Raw genomic sequence first — 16,802 nt, forward strand, 5'->3', positions numbered from 1 at the left:
GAAGGATGGCTTATCACATCTTTCCCCAAATATATTATGCTGTAATACTCCAAGAGCTCCTTTATCCAACAAGAAATACATATAAATATCACCTTTTATGTTGTTCTGTTCCGTGCAATGCAAAGCATAACTACAAAATCTTATTATCTTCTTTTCATTATTGTGTCAACATGAGGATGTAATGCAATTAGAGTTTAGAGTTCACGGCAAAGGAGTGGATCCCATGTCTATGCAATCTTCAAGTCGTACATCTTGTGGTGTTTGCATAGATAAGTTTGTCACAATTTTGTTTATTCCACTGTGGTGGTCTATTGAGTGTGCCATTCTAAGCCACTTGAAAGATTCTAGAGGATGTAGGTTAAGTTCTACCACCTTCAAAATGTTGCCAGAATTATTTAAAAAAAAAAAAATCTGTGTACTCTAACTCTACCTAGCTGGAATTATTTGCCACTAGGATTGAGTTCAAACTCTTGAGAACAAGTAAATTTAAGTGCTTAATTCCCTATGGTAAAAGCACTGTTCTATGATTTAAGGTCTTATTTGCGTTAAGTTTAAAGATCCCCTTGAACTGGTTTAGAGATCCCTAAATTGGTTTAGTAACTAAATATAATTTTATCTTTTTCATATCTAATTAAGTTTACTCTTCAAAAAATTAAAAATAAGAAACAAGACTAACTAATTCGGTTCGGAGTTTAGCCTCAAATTAAACAAGGCCTAAAAATCTGAACTCTCGGAAGTTAAATAAGAAATGATGTTAGAAGTCTCACCCATGAATTATGTGATTAACTGTTACAATAGTTGCGGAAAGAGAGCCTCCCTTCGATCGAAGTTTGGACTTGTAGAATGCTGGATTAGGCTTCCTCACAAGGAATCTACTCTTTCCTTAATGAAATAGGAGATAATGAGAACTCTTTTAATTAAATTAGAAGATTATGAGAGGTTTCTTAACGAGATTAGGAGCGTACTCTAATTTTACTAGGAGAAGGATATACATAAAGATAAAGAACTATCCTCCGAAATTGCAAACAAAGGCTAATTACATGAGCATTAGGAATCCGTGCGAAAATGCCAGAGGTGCATAGGAGATGCGATGGTACCTAAAGTCAAGTGGAGGTGCAAAACATGGGACACATGAGTGGTGTAAGATTAGCACTAGAGCGCAGAAGCCAATATATAGATAATAATAAAGTATGATAAGAGAGTTTCCCGTAGTCTGTCGTGTATTAGTTCTGTACTATCCGATTATGTCTATGCAATTCTGTTTCTTAGACTAATTTATTCGAGATATTGCAGAGTCTACGTACTCCATATCGTGCGTAATAGTAGATTTGTTTCCCTTAGTTTTTACATGTTGAGAGGATTTTTCAGGTATGTCTTTATGCATAAGTTTGTTGTTACTAGTTTGATCTCTTTTTAGTGTTTGGTGAGATTGAATCACATATACAAGAGACATACATATACATAAATAAGAACTCCAGTTTAGGCACATACCATTTCCTAACAACATGATAGTATGCTTTCAAAACAATTAAAGAATAACAGAAGGATGAATTCAAGGCCACTCAACAACATTGACTCAATACAAATGACCAAGAAGAAAGTGTGCATCTTTAGTTTTCTTCAAGGATCATCTGGGAATTACAAATTAAAATCAGTAGCTACAACCATACACAAAGGTTCTGCAGCAAAGAAAAGCACGCAATGGACCAAACGAGGGAAATGACACTTCGTCTTTCTTAAAGAGGGAGGAAGAACAACTCAAACAGTGTAAGATCTACATGACTCTAAATGTGCCTCTGAACTATATACATTCAACTCCATGGTCTTTGTCACCTACTTACTTGTATTGCATTCAATTCTTCCTTAGTGACGAGATGTGGGGCTTCGCAAGCCTCCTAAGATCTCAACTTTCTCTATATAGGACAATTTCTTGGCAGGTGCAGTGTCTTGATGCTTCAACTTTCCATCTTGTGAGCTCAGGATGTCTTCCTTGCTTGTATCCTTCTTTTGCCATCCCATGAAATCCCAGAGTGTCATTGAAGTGGGTGCTTCTTTCAACTTCTCCATCTCTTCCTTTGGGTCCAATTTCCTCACTGGTCCTGTTGTCTCTGGATCTGACAAAGAGTACCTTCTCTCTGACTCCTTGAGGGAAGGATCCTGAGTGAGAGAGTCAGCATAGAGGACGTCTTCGATCCGCGACATCACGCTGAATGCTAAGCTTTCTAGTATACGGGAGTAGCTTTCAAGAATGGAGTGTCCAACATCCTGGAAAAAGTATAGAAAACTTTTGTCGGTTGATGATTGATTCAATCCATTTGCATTCTTTCTTGATAGGATGGGAATAGTTGAAGGAAGGATTAGATTATTTCTTACTTTATTGTATTCAATCTTGTTGATGTCCAGTGCTGATTGAGGAATGCCAGGGAATCTTTGCTTGAGAAGAAGTAAGATGGTCTCTGCTCGCTCCTCGAATTGCTCCCTTTTCTCCAAGCTAACAATTGAACCCCAAGATGATTTTCCATCCTTGTTGTGCATCTTCCTCTTCCAAATGACGATCGATGCCTCAATTCGGTTCTTAAGGTCAAGAACTTTGTGGTCCGTCGACAAGTCCATTGAATCCAGGAATTGCTCTGGATCAAAAACATCAAGTGTGATGCTTTTATATATTGAGTCTCCAAGGCTTGCCCTCCCATTCTGTAACAAAAATGAAATCAAGCAACCTAATCAGACATCCTTGGCATAAAAGAGATGATGGGATTTCTCCTTCTGATGACAGTAACAAGGCTGAGCTATCAGAAAAATTGTAAGTTGTAACCATGTGTCACACTTGATACTATCTTCTAACACAACAGTTAAATCTGAAACACATGTGATAAAGTAGTTGAAGTAATTTCTCTTTGATTAATCCAAAGAACATGAAAAGGAATGAAGGGTTAAAGTAGTAAGTGATTACATAAAATCGTATCATTAAAGAATTCAGAAAACTGGGTCAGAAATCTATCTTCTGACTATCCCAAATAGAGGAGGTGAAACATTTAAATTGCTACTCATTTGTGAAAGCCAGATTTTGAACACTCATGGATGACATTGAACTAGAATTCCAAACAATATACGCAAGACTTCTCATTCATCACTGCATCCATTTCCTGGAAAAATGGGGCTTGGTAGAATTGAACGAAACTAATATAGTAACTGATGTTATGTTAAAACACAATTTAGTAGTATACCTTTGGAAGTGATTCAATATAGACCTCAGGGACTTCCATTTCCATAAGAACCTGAGCATTTATAGCCATAGCTGCTTTCAACACTTGGTGCACAGATTCTTTCTGGAACTGCAGCCATTTCCTGGAGACCTCAGTGAGCCCATTAGGAGGTACTTTCACATTTGGAAGCCACCATTTGTCATCCTTCCTCTGAGCAGTCCCCTTCTCAGACTCATCATTGCTTGACACATATGAGAACTCATACTGGTCTTTAAAGTTGTCAAGGTAACCCTGCATTTCCAAATGAAAAGTATGAATTAGTAATTCCCACAATGAGATTTAAATCAATTCGTTTGGTCTCCTGAATCAAGGGATAGATTTCTCACTATGAGCATTGCGTCAAGCTTGCGCAAGGCAGGAATGCTCATCTGAAGATCTTTGCGTTGCTGGGTTGACATAATCTGTATAAGAAATGAGTGTTAAACGTTGACTCCTCTATAGTTTTCTGTACATATTTCCTAGTAATATAATGGAAGATATGAATTAGAAAACTAGGAAGGAACTTGTTCATGACCTCCATGCTTGTTCCATCCTTCGCCATGTGTTGGGACGGAACAAATTCCACAATATGGTCAGTGACAGATAAAAACCAATCGATTTCTTTCTTCCACCTTGCCTTCATTTCAGGGGGCATCGGTTCCAATCGCCGGTGCTCGCCGAAGACAGAAGCTGAATGAATACAAGGAGGAAAATTTTAAAAAGCTATCAATGAATCCGAACATTATAAAACTGTGGAATTGAGTTATAGTTGTGGAAATGAGTACTTTTGAATCATACCTGCAAGATTGGTGATGGCATTGGATAGAGCCAGAGCTGAGGAAACCCCTTTTCCAGAGCCTGACATGTCTTCTCCAAGGAGGAGCTTTGAGAACCTATCCTTCATCAACTCCATATCTAAGCACCAGAACACCAAATATATTGGATTAACTATCGAGAACGTAGCAATTACCGACTCCAAGAAGCATGAACAATGCCATTTACCTGAGGGCGGCCCGTCCCGGCCACCATTGGCCTCTCCATCCTTGTTGAAGCGAGACCTCGGCGCCTTGTCGGCTGCGGGATCCGGCGACCAACCATTCTGCTGCTGTCCCTGGAGAGGGCGGCCAGCCGCCCCCCCCGCCGGCGAAGAATTCCCACCACCCTCACCATCAAGAACCATGCTCTTCGACTGGCGCCTGGGGTTCTCGAAAGTCTCCGAACCCTGCGATTGCATGTCAAAGGTCTGGCCACGCTGCAGGAATCGAACCATCACACTGCTTGATGCTTCGAGCTCGAGAGTCCAAGAAAAAACTTAGGAGATGGAAGGGAGTAAACCCATCTTAGTTGCTTGGGCTTTTGCTCTTCTTTTTCTTCTTCTTCCTTGGGAACGTAGCAAAGGAGGAGAGAGAGAAGTTTTGGGGGGGATGTCTCTGGGTTTCTTTTTTAAGAGCTGAAACGTGGGTTGCATGTTGGAGGGAGGATGAGATATAGAGGAAGAGAAAGTGGTGATGGTGAAAGGAGAAAGTAGAATAATTGAAACTGGAAGTGGTCTTTCGGAGATGAGAAAGTGGAGGGGGCGCACAGTGTTTGTTTTTTAAAGACGGGATGATCATCATCTGTAGTTATGGCTTGCTTGCAGCCAACCATGAGATGCCAAGCATGTGGTTGTAGGAAATTCGTGCACCCAGGGATAAGGATGGGTGCGGTTTGTCTGCTGGTAGGGGAGATCTTGCTTGCGGCTGGCGAAACAAAAAAGCCCGGGAAATGTGCATGACAACGCTCCCTCCCTCTCCTTTTGCTTCCATGATAACTGTCACTTGGCCCCATCGGACGATAAGGTGAGTTTTTTTACCAAACTAGCCTTATTTGAAACTTTATTTACCAAAATAGAGTATTCATCAAGCTTAGTACCAAGACAAGTCTATTGAATGAGAACTTACTTTTAGTCTTAACTTAAGCAAATTAAATGAGAACTTAAACCATGCATTTGTTTTTGGTAAATATTTGAAAAACTAAGTTGTTTAAGTTTAATAAAACACTTAACTTTTTAGCGTTTATAAGTAAACAATGTATAATTATAACCACCGATAGAAAAGGCGTTTCAATTGAATGTAAAACGCCTAACTTCTTAGAGTTTTGATAAAACGCTTAAGAGATAAGTGTTTCTTTTGGAATTGTTGAAATTGAAATGAAACATTGAAACAATTTGGCATTTATAATTGTTGAAATAGAAACACTGAAATTGAAACTGAAGGACAAACACTGCTGAGAGATTCACATGTATACATTTCTTTTAGAAATAAATAAGAAACGCTTGAAGCAAACAATAATATTATAAATTAATATGAGATATAACATATAAACACTAAACCATATCTAAACTAAAATACTAAATTCACACACATCAAAACAGATAATCACAAATGATACTAAATGAAATATGTTTATACATCAAAACATTCCAGTTTATAAATAAGTATCTATTCGCCCAATGCATAGAATCGAATATGCCATGATTATTTTTTTTCTTCATTAGTAATCTTAGGTTATGAGAAGTAGACGACTCCTGTGTGAGTAGAGAATTAGGCATGTCTACAGTTGCTCACTGCTCCTCTGCAATAGTTACCTCCTCTATAGCTTGCCATGTAGTCCATGTAGCATGTCTTGCAACCTTAGTAGCTTGCTTAGAAGTAGATGTAGCATACTTCACAATCTCAATAGCCTACTCTGCAACAAATGTAGCCCGCTTCTCTATGGTCCCTCTCTCTTCTTTTGTCTCTACCTTTACCTACAGGATCTCCTACTAACCGATGCACTACAAGAGCTGGTACTAGCTGATGCTCTGTAGGGGATCGTCATAACTCATCAACCATATATAATGCGCTAACACACATATCAACAATCATACTAATTGATACTTGACCACCATTGCCACTCATTCAAAAGTCTAAAACTTATGCTTAGATTGTCGCCCAATCTTCCTCTTATTTTTTCTTTTGTATCATATTGTAATTGATTAAATGAAACTAATGCTATGATCTTTCTAAGAACTTTCTCTAAAAGAAAGAAGACATTATTAAGGACTTTACAAAGAACCCGAATCATTGCTCTTATTATATTTATGATTGTGGACATCATTGATCAGATAAGCAGTAGATCTTGGGATTCGAGCACTATCACAAACACTGCAAGCAAAGGAAAAGGTGGAAGCCAACAAGGCGACGATTCAATGCCAAGCAAAGAGTTGCAGGCATTGTGTACATTGGTACTCATCCCCTTAGTTTTCTCTTAGTTGATTCAGTGCATTGGGGAAGGTCCTAAGTAAGTTTTCTCTACCTGGTTCTCTAAAATCTAAGATACGTCTGGTTTGACTTTGCAATTCTAAAACAAACAAAATCGAAACTTAGACATGAAAAATTAGTGTGATGATATAGAAAAGGAGAAGAATAGAGTCAGGTTCTGAACTAGTTTCTTTGTTTACTTCCATTGGCACGCAATGAGGCAATTAAATTCAAGGAAAGGCATAAGATTGTTATCGTGCAGATATTCCAACATACTTTTAAAAATCCAACATTTTAATATGTACTAATTATAATAATTGGCAGAAATGATATGAGAGGTTACTTGGGGCCGCAAATTGTTAGCTTTTCTTTTTTACTTTGCTCTAATTCTACCACAATAGCGCTTCGAACAGCTTTGAGCTTGTTAATTTCTTTTTTACTATTTTACATATATTCTAACATATTTTAAAAAATCTAAAATTTTAATGGTATTGATTAAATTAACAGGTATAATTGTTTAGAAAAGGGAAAAGAAAACGATCCGATGGAAAATGAAAAATTACTTAGCTGCTGCAAATTGTTAGGCTTTCTTCGTAGCTCTATAGCTTTATCTTATTGAGAGAGATTAGAGCTTGAAGACTCTATATCTGGATATAGATGAATACGACGATAGGAAGATCTTCATCATAGATTTGGATAGAATCATAGTTGCATATCATAAGTTTTTCAAATTGGATCTTAAATTTAGGCTCGTATGTATTTAGTCACGTTTTTCCTTGAGAGTTGATGTCTATCTCAATTGCATTATTTGGTTTGAAGGCATTAAGAATGGACAGCACTATGTATAAATGGCGAGATTTGTACGTATGAATGAATGAGTGGCTTCTCAATTGACAATTGAAGGTGATCTTTCTTTTTTTTTTTCTGCCCATGCTAACTTATATGGAAAAGCAGAACAATCGCCAATCAATACTAATTCCACTCAATCAATACTTCATCATATAACTTGTACGGAATTATAAGCACCTACTTTTCAAATACTATTTAGCTCTCGTGAACACAGAGCTGTATTATTTTGTTTTGCCCTGCCGCATATTTAGGATGTTGTATATCTGCTTTTAATTTACTGACTTTGGTGGGTGATCTTCTATTCTTCTATCTTTATGAATTCTTATAGCTATATTTTAATTGCTGGATTGATAGAATCTACAAGCTGACTCAAGACTTTTTGCTTATGAAAATTTCTAGAGCTATTATGTATTTTAATTTTATATTGTACTTCGAGCTTGATGCACTGTTTTAAATTATCGAACTAGTTTTTATAGGCCAACTATAAAGCTTGTGTCAAAGAGCCGTCGCTCTATTTCTCCTCAACATTTATGTATTAGATTGTATTGATGTAACTCTTGAAAAGTTTATAAATTAACATATTACTATCTCTCAAACCAAAAAACACAGAGGTGTCAAAAAGAAAAGGAATTATGAACAGCAACAGAGATATACACCGAAAAGCAGCAGAACAATCGCCCACTTCGTCACTGAGGCTGTTCTTTGAAGAAAGGCTGGAGGTAAGTTCTGACACTGCTGTCTTCCCACTCCAAACGTTCCCACCATGATTTCGAACCTTCAATGCATCGTAATTTGCTCGGGAAGTTATCTGGTCGGAACGGGAGCTTCTTCAAATTCGGACAATCCCCAATATAGATAATACTCAATGCTGGAAAAGCGAACGTGGAGTGGCAAATTGAAACCATCTCTGGTAGGTGATTCAAAAACATCAAACGGAAGCAAGGCAAAGTAGAGGTCCGGATACTATCTTTCTCTACTATATCTGCAGCATTTTCTCCATGAGTGTGATTGCCCGCTCCACAGGTAATTATTTGCCTCATACTAGAACAATAAGATATCCATAGCTCCGTAAGGCATGGGAGATGCAAAATCCACGAAATATTCTTCAGCTTGTCACAATTATCTACACGCAAAATGCAAAGAGCATGGAACAGCTCCTTGGGAACCACTCCATTCCATATTATTTCTTCTAAACAGGGCATATGATCAATTCGAAGGCTCTCAAGTGCCCCAAGATGCCAAGTGGGCTGATGATAGTCTCCTTCCATCACCAGTTGCCTCACACGGCTTTCAGAAAAACGAATGTGAGCTAAGTTCGTCTGGATTTGCTTGTTCCCAAGGAAGCTAGCTGACAAGGACAAGGACGTGGATTTGTCCAGCTTGCTAATACCGAGCCACCGAACTGATATATTTGGCAAAGCAATAAGTCTATGGAGTTGTGATGTATCTTCTACGCAAATTCCAAGACCTTTTAGATCGTTTAAGCACTCTATCTCTTCCAAAAATGGTGATGGCAAATAGGTCAAATTTCCACCTTTACTGCCGCGAGTTTCATGTAAGTCGAGAACCAGCAAACGTTTGAGTTTCGCGATGACACCATGAGGAATTGTACGGATTCCAGTATTCCTTAGAATCAGGTACTTGAGATTGACAAGAGATCCCAGCTCCTTAGGGAGTGACGGTATGTTGTTCTCTGCAAGGTTGAGGTATCGGAGCTGGACCAACCCACATATCTCTTTGGGGAAATGAACAAACCCACAGTCGAAGAGCTGAAGATATGTGAGTGCAACTAAAGCTCCCATATCTCCAACCGCTCGCAATTCCCGGTTATGAAGAAGCATCAAAGCGGTGAGTTTGGATGAAGAGAGTGTAGGTGCAATTGGAGGAAGTTGTCGGATTGTACTGTGCATCAACGTTAACCTTTCTGCTTTGTGCCAAATTTCTTTGTCACGGGGAGCCTCATTTTTAAGGACAATCCATTTGCTCTTGTTTTTAAGGACAATCCACAATGCCATATCACGTAGCACATCATGCATCCTCACAAAAAAGTCCAATTCTTGATCCGGTTCTAACAAGCATGCGGCTATCAGGTCGCCGATCAGAGTGTATCCAGTGTTATAAGCCTCCGACAAGTCGTCAAACTCTTTTATCAAGCCTAATCCCATCCAGCATCCGATGAGTTCGAACTTATCGATGCAATAATCCTCCGGCCACATGGAGCAAGACAAGAAACACTCTCTCAAGGTGTCAGACTTCAAGCTATCATAACTGAACTTTAATCGATAGAACGTACTTTTCTCATGACCTTCAGATGATTGTTCTTCGACCTGGTCGAGTTGGGACTTCTTGAGTAGATCGATGGCATGCTTCCATTCTTTTGGATCCTTCTTCTCGTACATAGCCCGTCCGGTTGTGATAAGAGCCAGCGGCAAGCCCTCCAACTCCTTGACCACGTGTTTTGCAAGGCTCCGAACGCGGGGATGAGAGTTGATGGTCTCGTCGCCAACCTTCTCCACGAAGAGGCTCCATGCGTCGTGGTCCTTCAGGCACTCCACTTTTATCTTCTTCCTCACCTCCATCTGACCACAAACCGTTGTTGATCGTGTATTCAAGACCACCTTGCGCTTGCATCCGTCGACCATGCCGAGTGGAAATGGGATTCCAACTTCCTGCAGATCAATTCTCTCCCAAAGGTTGTCCAATAGCAAGAGGAAACTTCTTTTCCTCAGGAAATTGAAGATGATCTTAGCTTGTCTCGACACATCCCCATCGCACTGCAGCTTTTGATTATGGGCTATCTCCTTTTGAAGTTTTTCCGTTGTACATGATTGAGAAGCTATGGCGAAGATCACAACGTCAAAAGAAGAGTCGCCAATAAAGGAGTTGTTGATTTGTTTGAGGAGGCGAGTCTTCCCTACGCCACCCATGCCCCAAATTCCGATCATCCCCACCATGAGATCCTCTTTAATAGAGTAGAGTGCTTCTTCAAGGTATGGATTCGCATCCACAAGTGATGTCGGTCCAGGCTCCTCCTGGACAGGAGGCGGCACCGATGTTATCGCCACCGCCTTCGTTGTTTCATCATGTAATAACCTTTGCACGTCCAAAAGCTTCTCAGCGGCAGTTTTGCCGATGCTGTAGGTTGAACAACAATCGGGTGAGAAACACTTGAAGCACATGCATCTCTGCGTATATCTCCCTACTATCTCATCCACTTCGGTTTTGGTAGCGTCCACCTCGTCCAACCACCCTTGCAATTGATGAGTTGGTCTCTGGTCATTCCTCTCAGCTATCTCGATCTTCTCCTTGGCATCATCCTTCTTGATGAGCAAATGCTCGGTGGTGTTTTGGAGGGCTCTGACGTTGTCGCCGGCTTTAAATAGATACGTCAGATGCCGTGTCACGAAATTGAACGACGAAGCCAGGGTGAGATCTGCAATTCTATTTAGAAACTCCATTGAAATCAATCAGAGAGGAAGAGGGGGAGAGAGAGAGAGAGAGGCCAAGAAGATGAGGAAGCAACAAGGAGATGCCTTTTCTTTTAAAACTAAAAACAAGGAGATACTTTGGAGTTGTTGCTCTAAATCACACAAGTACGTACGTCATAGATCATGCCCACAGAAAAAAGAAGAAGAAGAAGAAGAAGCTGTAGGGCTCTATTACTCTATACTAACATCCTCTTGTCCAACTTCCGTTTCATCTGCTAGATTAAATACTATATATGGTGGGGATATTCTCAACCTAACTCACCTATTGGGATAAGACAAAAGAGTTGCAGTCAGCAGTCAAATCACCCAACACAATCTTATGACTTCTTCAATCATTTGGCAATTATACAAAAAAATTAGTAAATGCAGCAATAGTGCCAACAAATAGATGCCAACTAAACATTATTTTAGTTTTTTAGAAAAAAATTTAAATAACACACAATTTCTATCAATTGTATGATTAACTCCCCCTCAGTTATCTGTAATTCTATCTTCTTTTCTTTTCTACAAATTTTACATGACACTACCTCTACTATTACTTCGATTAACTATTCTTAATTTTAGACCATACTTGTATTTAACTTCAAGAATGGAGTTTCAAAAGTACCCCTTATTCACTTTCTAATAAATTTTAATGTTGCCTAAAAAAGAGATTCTTGAAGAAAATTGAATTTTATAATAGCACTTCAGGTTGGTTATTTTTGAAGTTAAATAAAAGGTAGAAAGGAAGACAATGATATTTCTGGTATTTAAAAGGTAAACTTATTAGTGTCCTTAGAGGAATATCCCTATTTATATACCATTTTGTTAAAGATTAATTTGATTAAGTTAATCCGGTATGTGATATAAAATTTATCGACAAAGATGGGATGTTAAATATAAGGGAAATTTGTATATAGCACCCAGCATTTTAACTAAATTTGCATTTACACCCTACATTTTTATTGTTTGCAAATCGAATCCTATGATTTAGAAAATATATGTAGAAAACACCATGAGTTAGATTTAAATTAACACCATAAAAATATTTTATTTTTAAAATATCTTAAATACCTAAAATGTCCTTAGGTTGACCGTTGACCTCGAGATGGACATCGAGGTTGACCCGCAGGAGGAGAACGCGGCCACGACCTTCGCCCCTTGTCGACGTCCTCGAGCCTTGCCGACGTCCCCAAGGTTGACCCCGATCTTGGCAAAGCTATCGAAAGGAGAGTAGTCGGCAGAGCCCTCGATCCCGGCGGCGTAGTCGAGGAGACTTTGCGCTCAATGGGGCATCCGGCGTCTTCGGCCCTCACCTTTTGTCTGCGTCCTTGAGCTTCGCCGGTGTCCTCGAGCCTCACCCAAGTCCTCGAGGTTGACCCCCAATCCCGACGAGGTTGACCCCCGATCCCGGCGAAGGGCTGCTCCTGGCCATCATGTCGTAGACGCGAGATCCCGACAAGAGAGGTTGGGATGATGAGGAGGGAGGAGGGAATGAGGAGGTAGGAGGAGGGAGGAGTGTTAGATGGGGATGATGAGGGAGGAGGGCTGGGTTTAGTTGGTTTGGGTTGGGTTCGGTTGGGTTTAATTGGTTAGTGGGTTGGGTTGTGTGTTAATTGGTTAGTTGGTTTGGGTTGGGTTTAGTTGGTTAAGTTGGGTTGAGTCGAGGGTATTTTTATAAACTTTTTAGTATAGTTAGCTTAATTCAAAGATTGGGTTAAATTTAACTTTTAGATCTAACAACATGATGCTTTTTACACATATTACTAAAATCATAGAGCTTGATTTATAAATAATAAAAAATGTAGGGTATAAATATATAGCTAAAAGGCAGGGTGCTATATAAGGATTTAAATGAACATATCCCTTTAATTTATGTTACTTCTTTAATTTTATTATGAGACGTGTTTATATATCCTTCTTCTTTTTCAGTAAATATAATTATCCTTTAATACAATAGAGCCACTTTGTGTTTTGTGTAATGATGCAGCAGACGTAGTCGTATATCTTTCTAAATGTGCAGGTGGCCCTTCAACTCATACTTTTGGTGCAATGCAATTAAAAGTACGCCTTAGGTGAGCAACATCTTTCTAATCAATTAATTAGTTAGTTAGTTAATTTCTTATTTCACAAGAAAGATTAAAAAAATAAATAATAAATCATGAGCAACTTGCTAAAGTTATTGCAGAATATTAAAAATAAATCAATGCTAACTTGCCGTTTAAAATTTGTCTATAAAAAGGAAAATTATTTCCATGTAAATTTCCTTTTTGATAAAAGATCTCAGATTTCTTTTACTGAATATTCAAATAGTTACTACCAATATCCGGCACATCATTTTTTTTATAATTTTTATTTAATATATTTATATTATTTTAACTAATTAATATCAATCAAATTACTAAAATACTTTCACGATTTTCTCTCATTTTCTATATCGCTCCACTATTTTTCTCACATACACCACAGCAGCCACCACCTTTCCTCGTCTTTCACCCTCCCTTCTCCTCCTCCTCTTCTTCTGTTTTGAAAAAATAAAAAGATTATAAAAATATAATAATTTAAATATTTATAAATTATTTTATATATTATAATAAAATATTTATTTTTTTAATACTATTGGAATGTTAAATAAAAAATTATAAAGAAAAATAAAAGATCAACCTATAAAATATTCTAAGATAAAATGTGAATCACAAAATAAATAAAATATAAGATGATATTTGTAATATCTCTAATTCTTAAGAATTAGAGATTGCTGCATTATTGAGAAAGATTAGAGCTCAAAACCTTTCGCATCATCTAGACTACTCCATCTCTCTCTTATTATTCTTTTCTTGTTCAAATGGTTAGATTAGCCATTTTACTACTATAGAATCTTAGCTTCTTAATTTTGTATAACTATTATCCAATCGCTATCCTATCAGTCAAGCTTGTTTGACTTTGGTTGGTGAACTAATGATAAGGTTAGGTAGATGTTTTGAAAACAGCTAGCTCATCGGATTAGGATCAGACTTAAGCCCAAGCCCAATTCCAATTCCAACACTAACCGAACAAGCTTTGCATAATGCATAATAAGTGCACAGAAAGCTTTCATAGGGATTAAAAAATTCCCACCCTTCAGAGCCATACTACATCTGATCACAGCTTTCTATGTACATATATATATATATATATATATGTACATACATATATATTAGAAGGTCTCTACTATGCTGCAGCGGCTGCTTTGAAGACGAGGAAGCAGAGAGTTTCGAGGGAGAAGTAGATAAAAGTCCCCTGCTTGTGCGAGAAAAAGCACCCAAATTTGGACCCAACCACGCACTGCCACCCGGGCCCATATCTCTTGTCGAATTCCTGCACCAAACTCAGAAATTTACAAATAACTCCCTATCCTTTGCGTTTATTATCTCCAAACGTGAAGAAATTATACTTGAAGCTTAAAAGGTGGATCCAATTATAAACAAGGATAAAAATAACTTTGATGAAATTTTAAATATATATATATATATATATTTTTTTTTTTTTTTTGAAACTTCTCTGCAAAAGTACCACACAGGTTTTAGGTTCCCTGTAATAAGACCAAAACGCAGGAGGCGAAACGCAAAAAGAACCCGATCGGAGGAAATATTAAAGAGAAGAGAAGGGAAGAGAAGAGAAAGAAACCCCTTTGATGTGGGCGGCGATGCTCTCGCAGTCGAGGACGTCGAAGAGGTCGAGGGCTTGGGAGGCGAAGGACATGGCCTGCGACTGCATCTTCGCCGGCATGTCCGTGTCTTGGATCGTAGCCTTCCCTTCCAACATCCTTATCCTTTCTATCTCTCTCTCTTTCCTTCTCTCTCTCTATGTCTATGTCTATAAATATATAGATATAACTTTCTCTTTCTACCTATGGTGAAAGAAGAGGTGGCAGGAGGTCCAACCTTCTTCTTGAGGTAAATATAGGAAATGACGAAGGAGAGCGAGATGAACGGGACGCAAGTCAGCAGAGAAGTCGACCGAGGTGGCTCGGTCTGATGCTTCCACCTGGCTCAGTAGTTATGCTGCACGGTGCCCATAACGTGGACTGCAGGAACTAATCGAATTAGATAACTTCACAAGACTTATTTATCCATATAATCTCATATTTATTGTTTACTTGTATATAACACCCAATTTATAAAGGAATTCTAATTTACATTCTATATTTTTTACTACTTATGAGTTATATTTAAACTAATAAGATAATAATATTTTATTAAATAAAGATATTTATTTTTAAAATAACTAAATACCCTTATATCTAAAATAACTTAAAAATCCTTAGTACAACTTAGTTGAGAGTATTTTCATAACTTAACTTAGATATTTGATTAAGTTTAACTAATCGATCTAACAACAGTGTATTTTTTGTACATATTTATTAAATTATAAAGCTTGATTTGTATATAATAAAAATATAAAGTATAAATTATAATTTTATTAAAAGACAGAGCGTTGTATACAAATTTTTTTTATCATTTAAATAGTACTCTACCAGCCTCAAAGGAAAAAGATAACACCCGGCTTTATAACGTAATTATAATTTATATTTTATTAGTTATAAATAAAGTCTTATGGCAGAGTTTTATTTAAACTAATAAGATAAGAATATTTTATTAAATAGAGATATTTTATTTTTAAAATAACTAAATATCCTTATATCTAAAATAACTTAAATATTCTTAGTATGATTTAGTTGAGAGTATTTTCGTAACTTAACTCAGATATTTGGTTAAATTTAACTAACTGATCTTATCGTAAGATTTTTTCACACATATTTATTAAATTATAGAGTTTAATATATAAATAATAAAAATATAAAATATAAATCATAATTTTATTAAAAGACAGGCGTTATACGCAAATTTTCCAATCATTTAAATAGTAGCCTCAAAAGGAAAAGATATAATTTCAGCTATCTATTTCAGATATGGAATACTAACCTTATCTGCATGCCCTCTGTAGAGAAGTTTATCTAATCTGAATCTAATTTCTTTTCTATTTTATCCGATTGTAATATAATAAATCTTTTTAGTTTATCTCTAGTTTATTTAATTTGTTAGCTTATAAACTGTATAAGATAAGACCTCAGTTAATCATTACAAGGAAGACGTGTTATTGTAACCATCGAGTACTATAATGGGATATGCACATTTGGATAAGATTTCCTTGAGGAATTAATGTAGAAAAATATTAAAAGAAAAACTAAAAAATGCCTATCGATTATCTATTTTGTCTAGAAAAATATTTACACTATATTTTAAATAGTCAAATACTTCAATACACCTTTAAAAATTATAATCTTAATCTAACGGCTATAATAGCCGGTTTTTATATCCGGTACCGGTGAAATCAGTGCCGGTTCTAAAACCACATTACGTAAGAAAAAGAATATATTAGTTAAGAAGATTTAATTACGTGTGTCTAACTTCCCGATTTTTTTATTATACCCTTAAAGATCTTAACTATTAGATATTCATCAAACTGATTGATAAACAATTAACCTTACGGTACGGAAGAAGCGCTCTAAACGTTTTTTTCTTCCGTTAAGATTTCTCTCTTAAATATAATTATACCTTAATTATAGGAGATATCATTTAATATTAAATAATTTAAATTTGATTATTTGGAGATAAACTTTAATTTAAATATAATTCTCTATCTCTATCTATTAAAATTTAATTTAAATCAATCTTAAACTAATGGGAGATATATGTAAATAATAAAAAATAATTAAAAAGATAAAATGTAATTAAATTTTCATCAAGTTAATTGTAAAGACATCAATATCCTTATTTTGATATATATACATTGCTCTCAGTTGATGATATATATGTCTTTTACTTGATAAAATATTAAGATAATATAATTATCAAAAAATAATATGCAAAATTATATATTTAAAAAAAATTATCTACTGAACCGGTAATATCTTTCAT

At 36.7% G+C, this 16,802-nt stretch overlaps 3 protein-coding genes across 3 annotated transcripts; all 3 read right to left on the reverse strand.

Annotated features, from left to right (window-relative positions):
• Positions 1 to 1,504: 1,504 nt before the first annotated feature.
• Positions 1,505 to 4,705, reverse strand: LOC140764226 (rho guanine nucleotide exchange factor 8-like). Its single transcript, XM_073102679.1, has 7 exons — positions 4,248 to 4,705; positions 4,044 to 4,160; positions 3,781 to 3,935; positions 3,593 to 3,667; positions 3,228 to 3,497; positions 2,374 to 2,694; positions 1,505 to 2,265 (listed from the first exon to the last, which is right to left on the reverse strand). The coding sequence occupies exons 1-7, from the start codon at positions 4,513 to 4,515 to the stop codon at positions 1,864 to 1,866; spliced, it is 1,608 nt and encodes a 535-aa protein (XP_072958780.1). The 5' UTR covers positions 4,516 to 4,705; the 3' UTR covers positions 1,505 to 1,863.
• Positions 4,706 to 7,962: 3,257 nt separating this feature from the next.
• Positions 7,963 to 10,833, reverse strand: LOC140765037 (probable disease resistance protein At1g61300). The gene has a single exon (XM_073103954.1). It carries the CDS (start codon positions 10,831 to 10,833, stop codon positions 8,062 to 8,064), a length of 2,772 nt encoding a protein of 923 aa, XP_072960055.1. The 3' UTR covers positions 7,963 to 8,061.
• A 3,034-nt stretch (positions 10,834 to 13,867) lies between these two features.
• On the reverse strand, positions 13,868 to 14,736 carry LOC140764227 (dynein light chain 1, cytoplasmic-like). Its single transcript, XM_073102680.1, has 2 exons — positions 14,509 to 14,736; positions 13,868 to 14,199 (listed from the first exon to the last, which is right to left on the reverse strand). The coding sequence occupies exons 1-2, from the start codon at positions 14,644 to 14,646 to the stop codon at positions 14,053 to 14,055; spliced, it is 285 nt and encodes a 94-aa protein (XP_072958781.1). The 5' UTR covers positions 14,647 to 14,736; the 3' UTR covers positions 13,868 to 14,052.
• Between the last annotated feature and the right edge of the window lie 2,066 nt (positions 14,737 to 16,802).

The sequence above is a fragment of the Typha angustifolia genome, chromosome 8, assembly GCF_048772165.1.
Source record: "Typha angustifolia cultivar Huaian chromosome 8, ASM4877216v1, whole genome shotgun sequence".
Taxonomy (NCBI): domain Eukaryota; kingdom Viridiplantae; phylum Streptophyta; class Magnoliopsida; order Poales; family Typhaceae; genus Typha; species Typha angustifolia.

Excerpts from the sequence above, each read along its gene's own strand:
- LOC140765037 (XM_073103954.1), bottom strand. The coding sequence starts at position 10,833 with ATGGAGTTTCTAAATAGAATTGCAGATCTCACCCTGGCTTCGTCGTTC.
- LOC140764227 (XM_073102680.1), bottom strand. The coding sequence starts at position 14,646 with ATGTTGGAAGGGAAGGCTACGATCCAAGACACGGACATGCCGGCGAAG. Across the intron at positions 14,200-14,508 it reads TCGCCGCCCACATCAAAGGG|GAATTCGACAAGAGATATGG; the intron begins GTTTCTTTCTCT and ends AGTTTGGTGCAG.
- LOC140764226 (XM_073102679.1), bottom strand. The coding sequence starts at position 4,515 with ATGGTTCGATTCCTGCAGCGTGGCCAGACCTTTGACATGCAATCGCAG. Across the intron at positions 2,695-3,227 it reads ATATTGAATCACTTCCAAAG|AATGGGAGGGCAAGCCTTGG; the intron begins GTATACTACTAA and ends TTTTTGTTACAG. Across the intron at positions 2,266-2,373 it reads ACAAGATTGAATACAATAAA|GATGTTGGACACTCCATTCT; the intron begins GTAAGAAATAAT and ends TACTTTTTCCAG.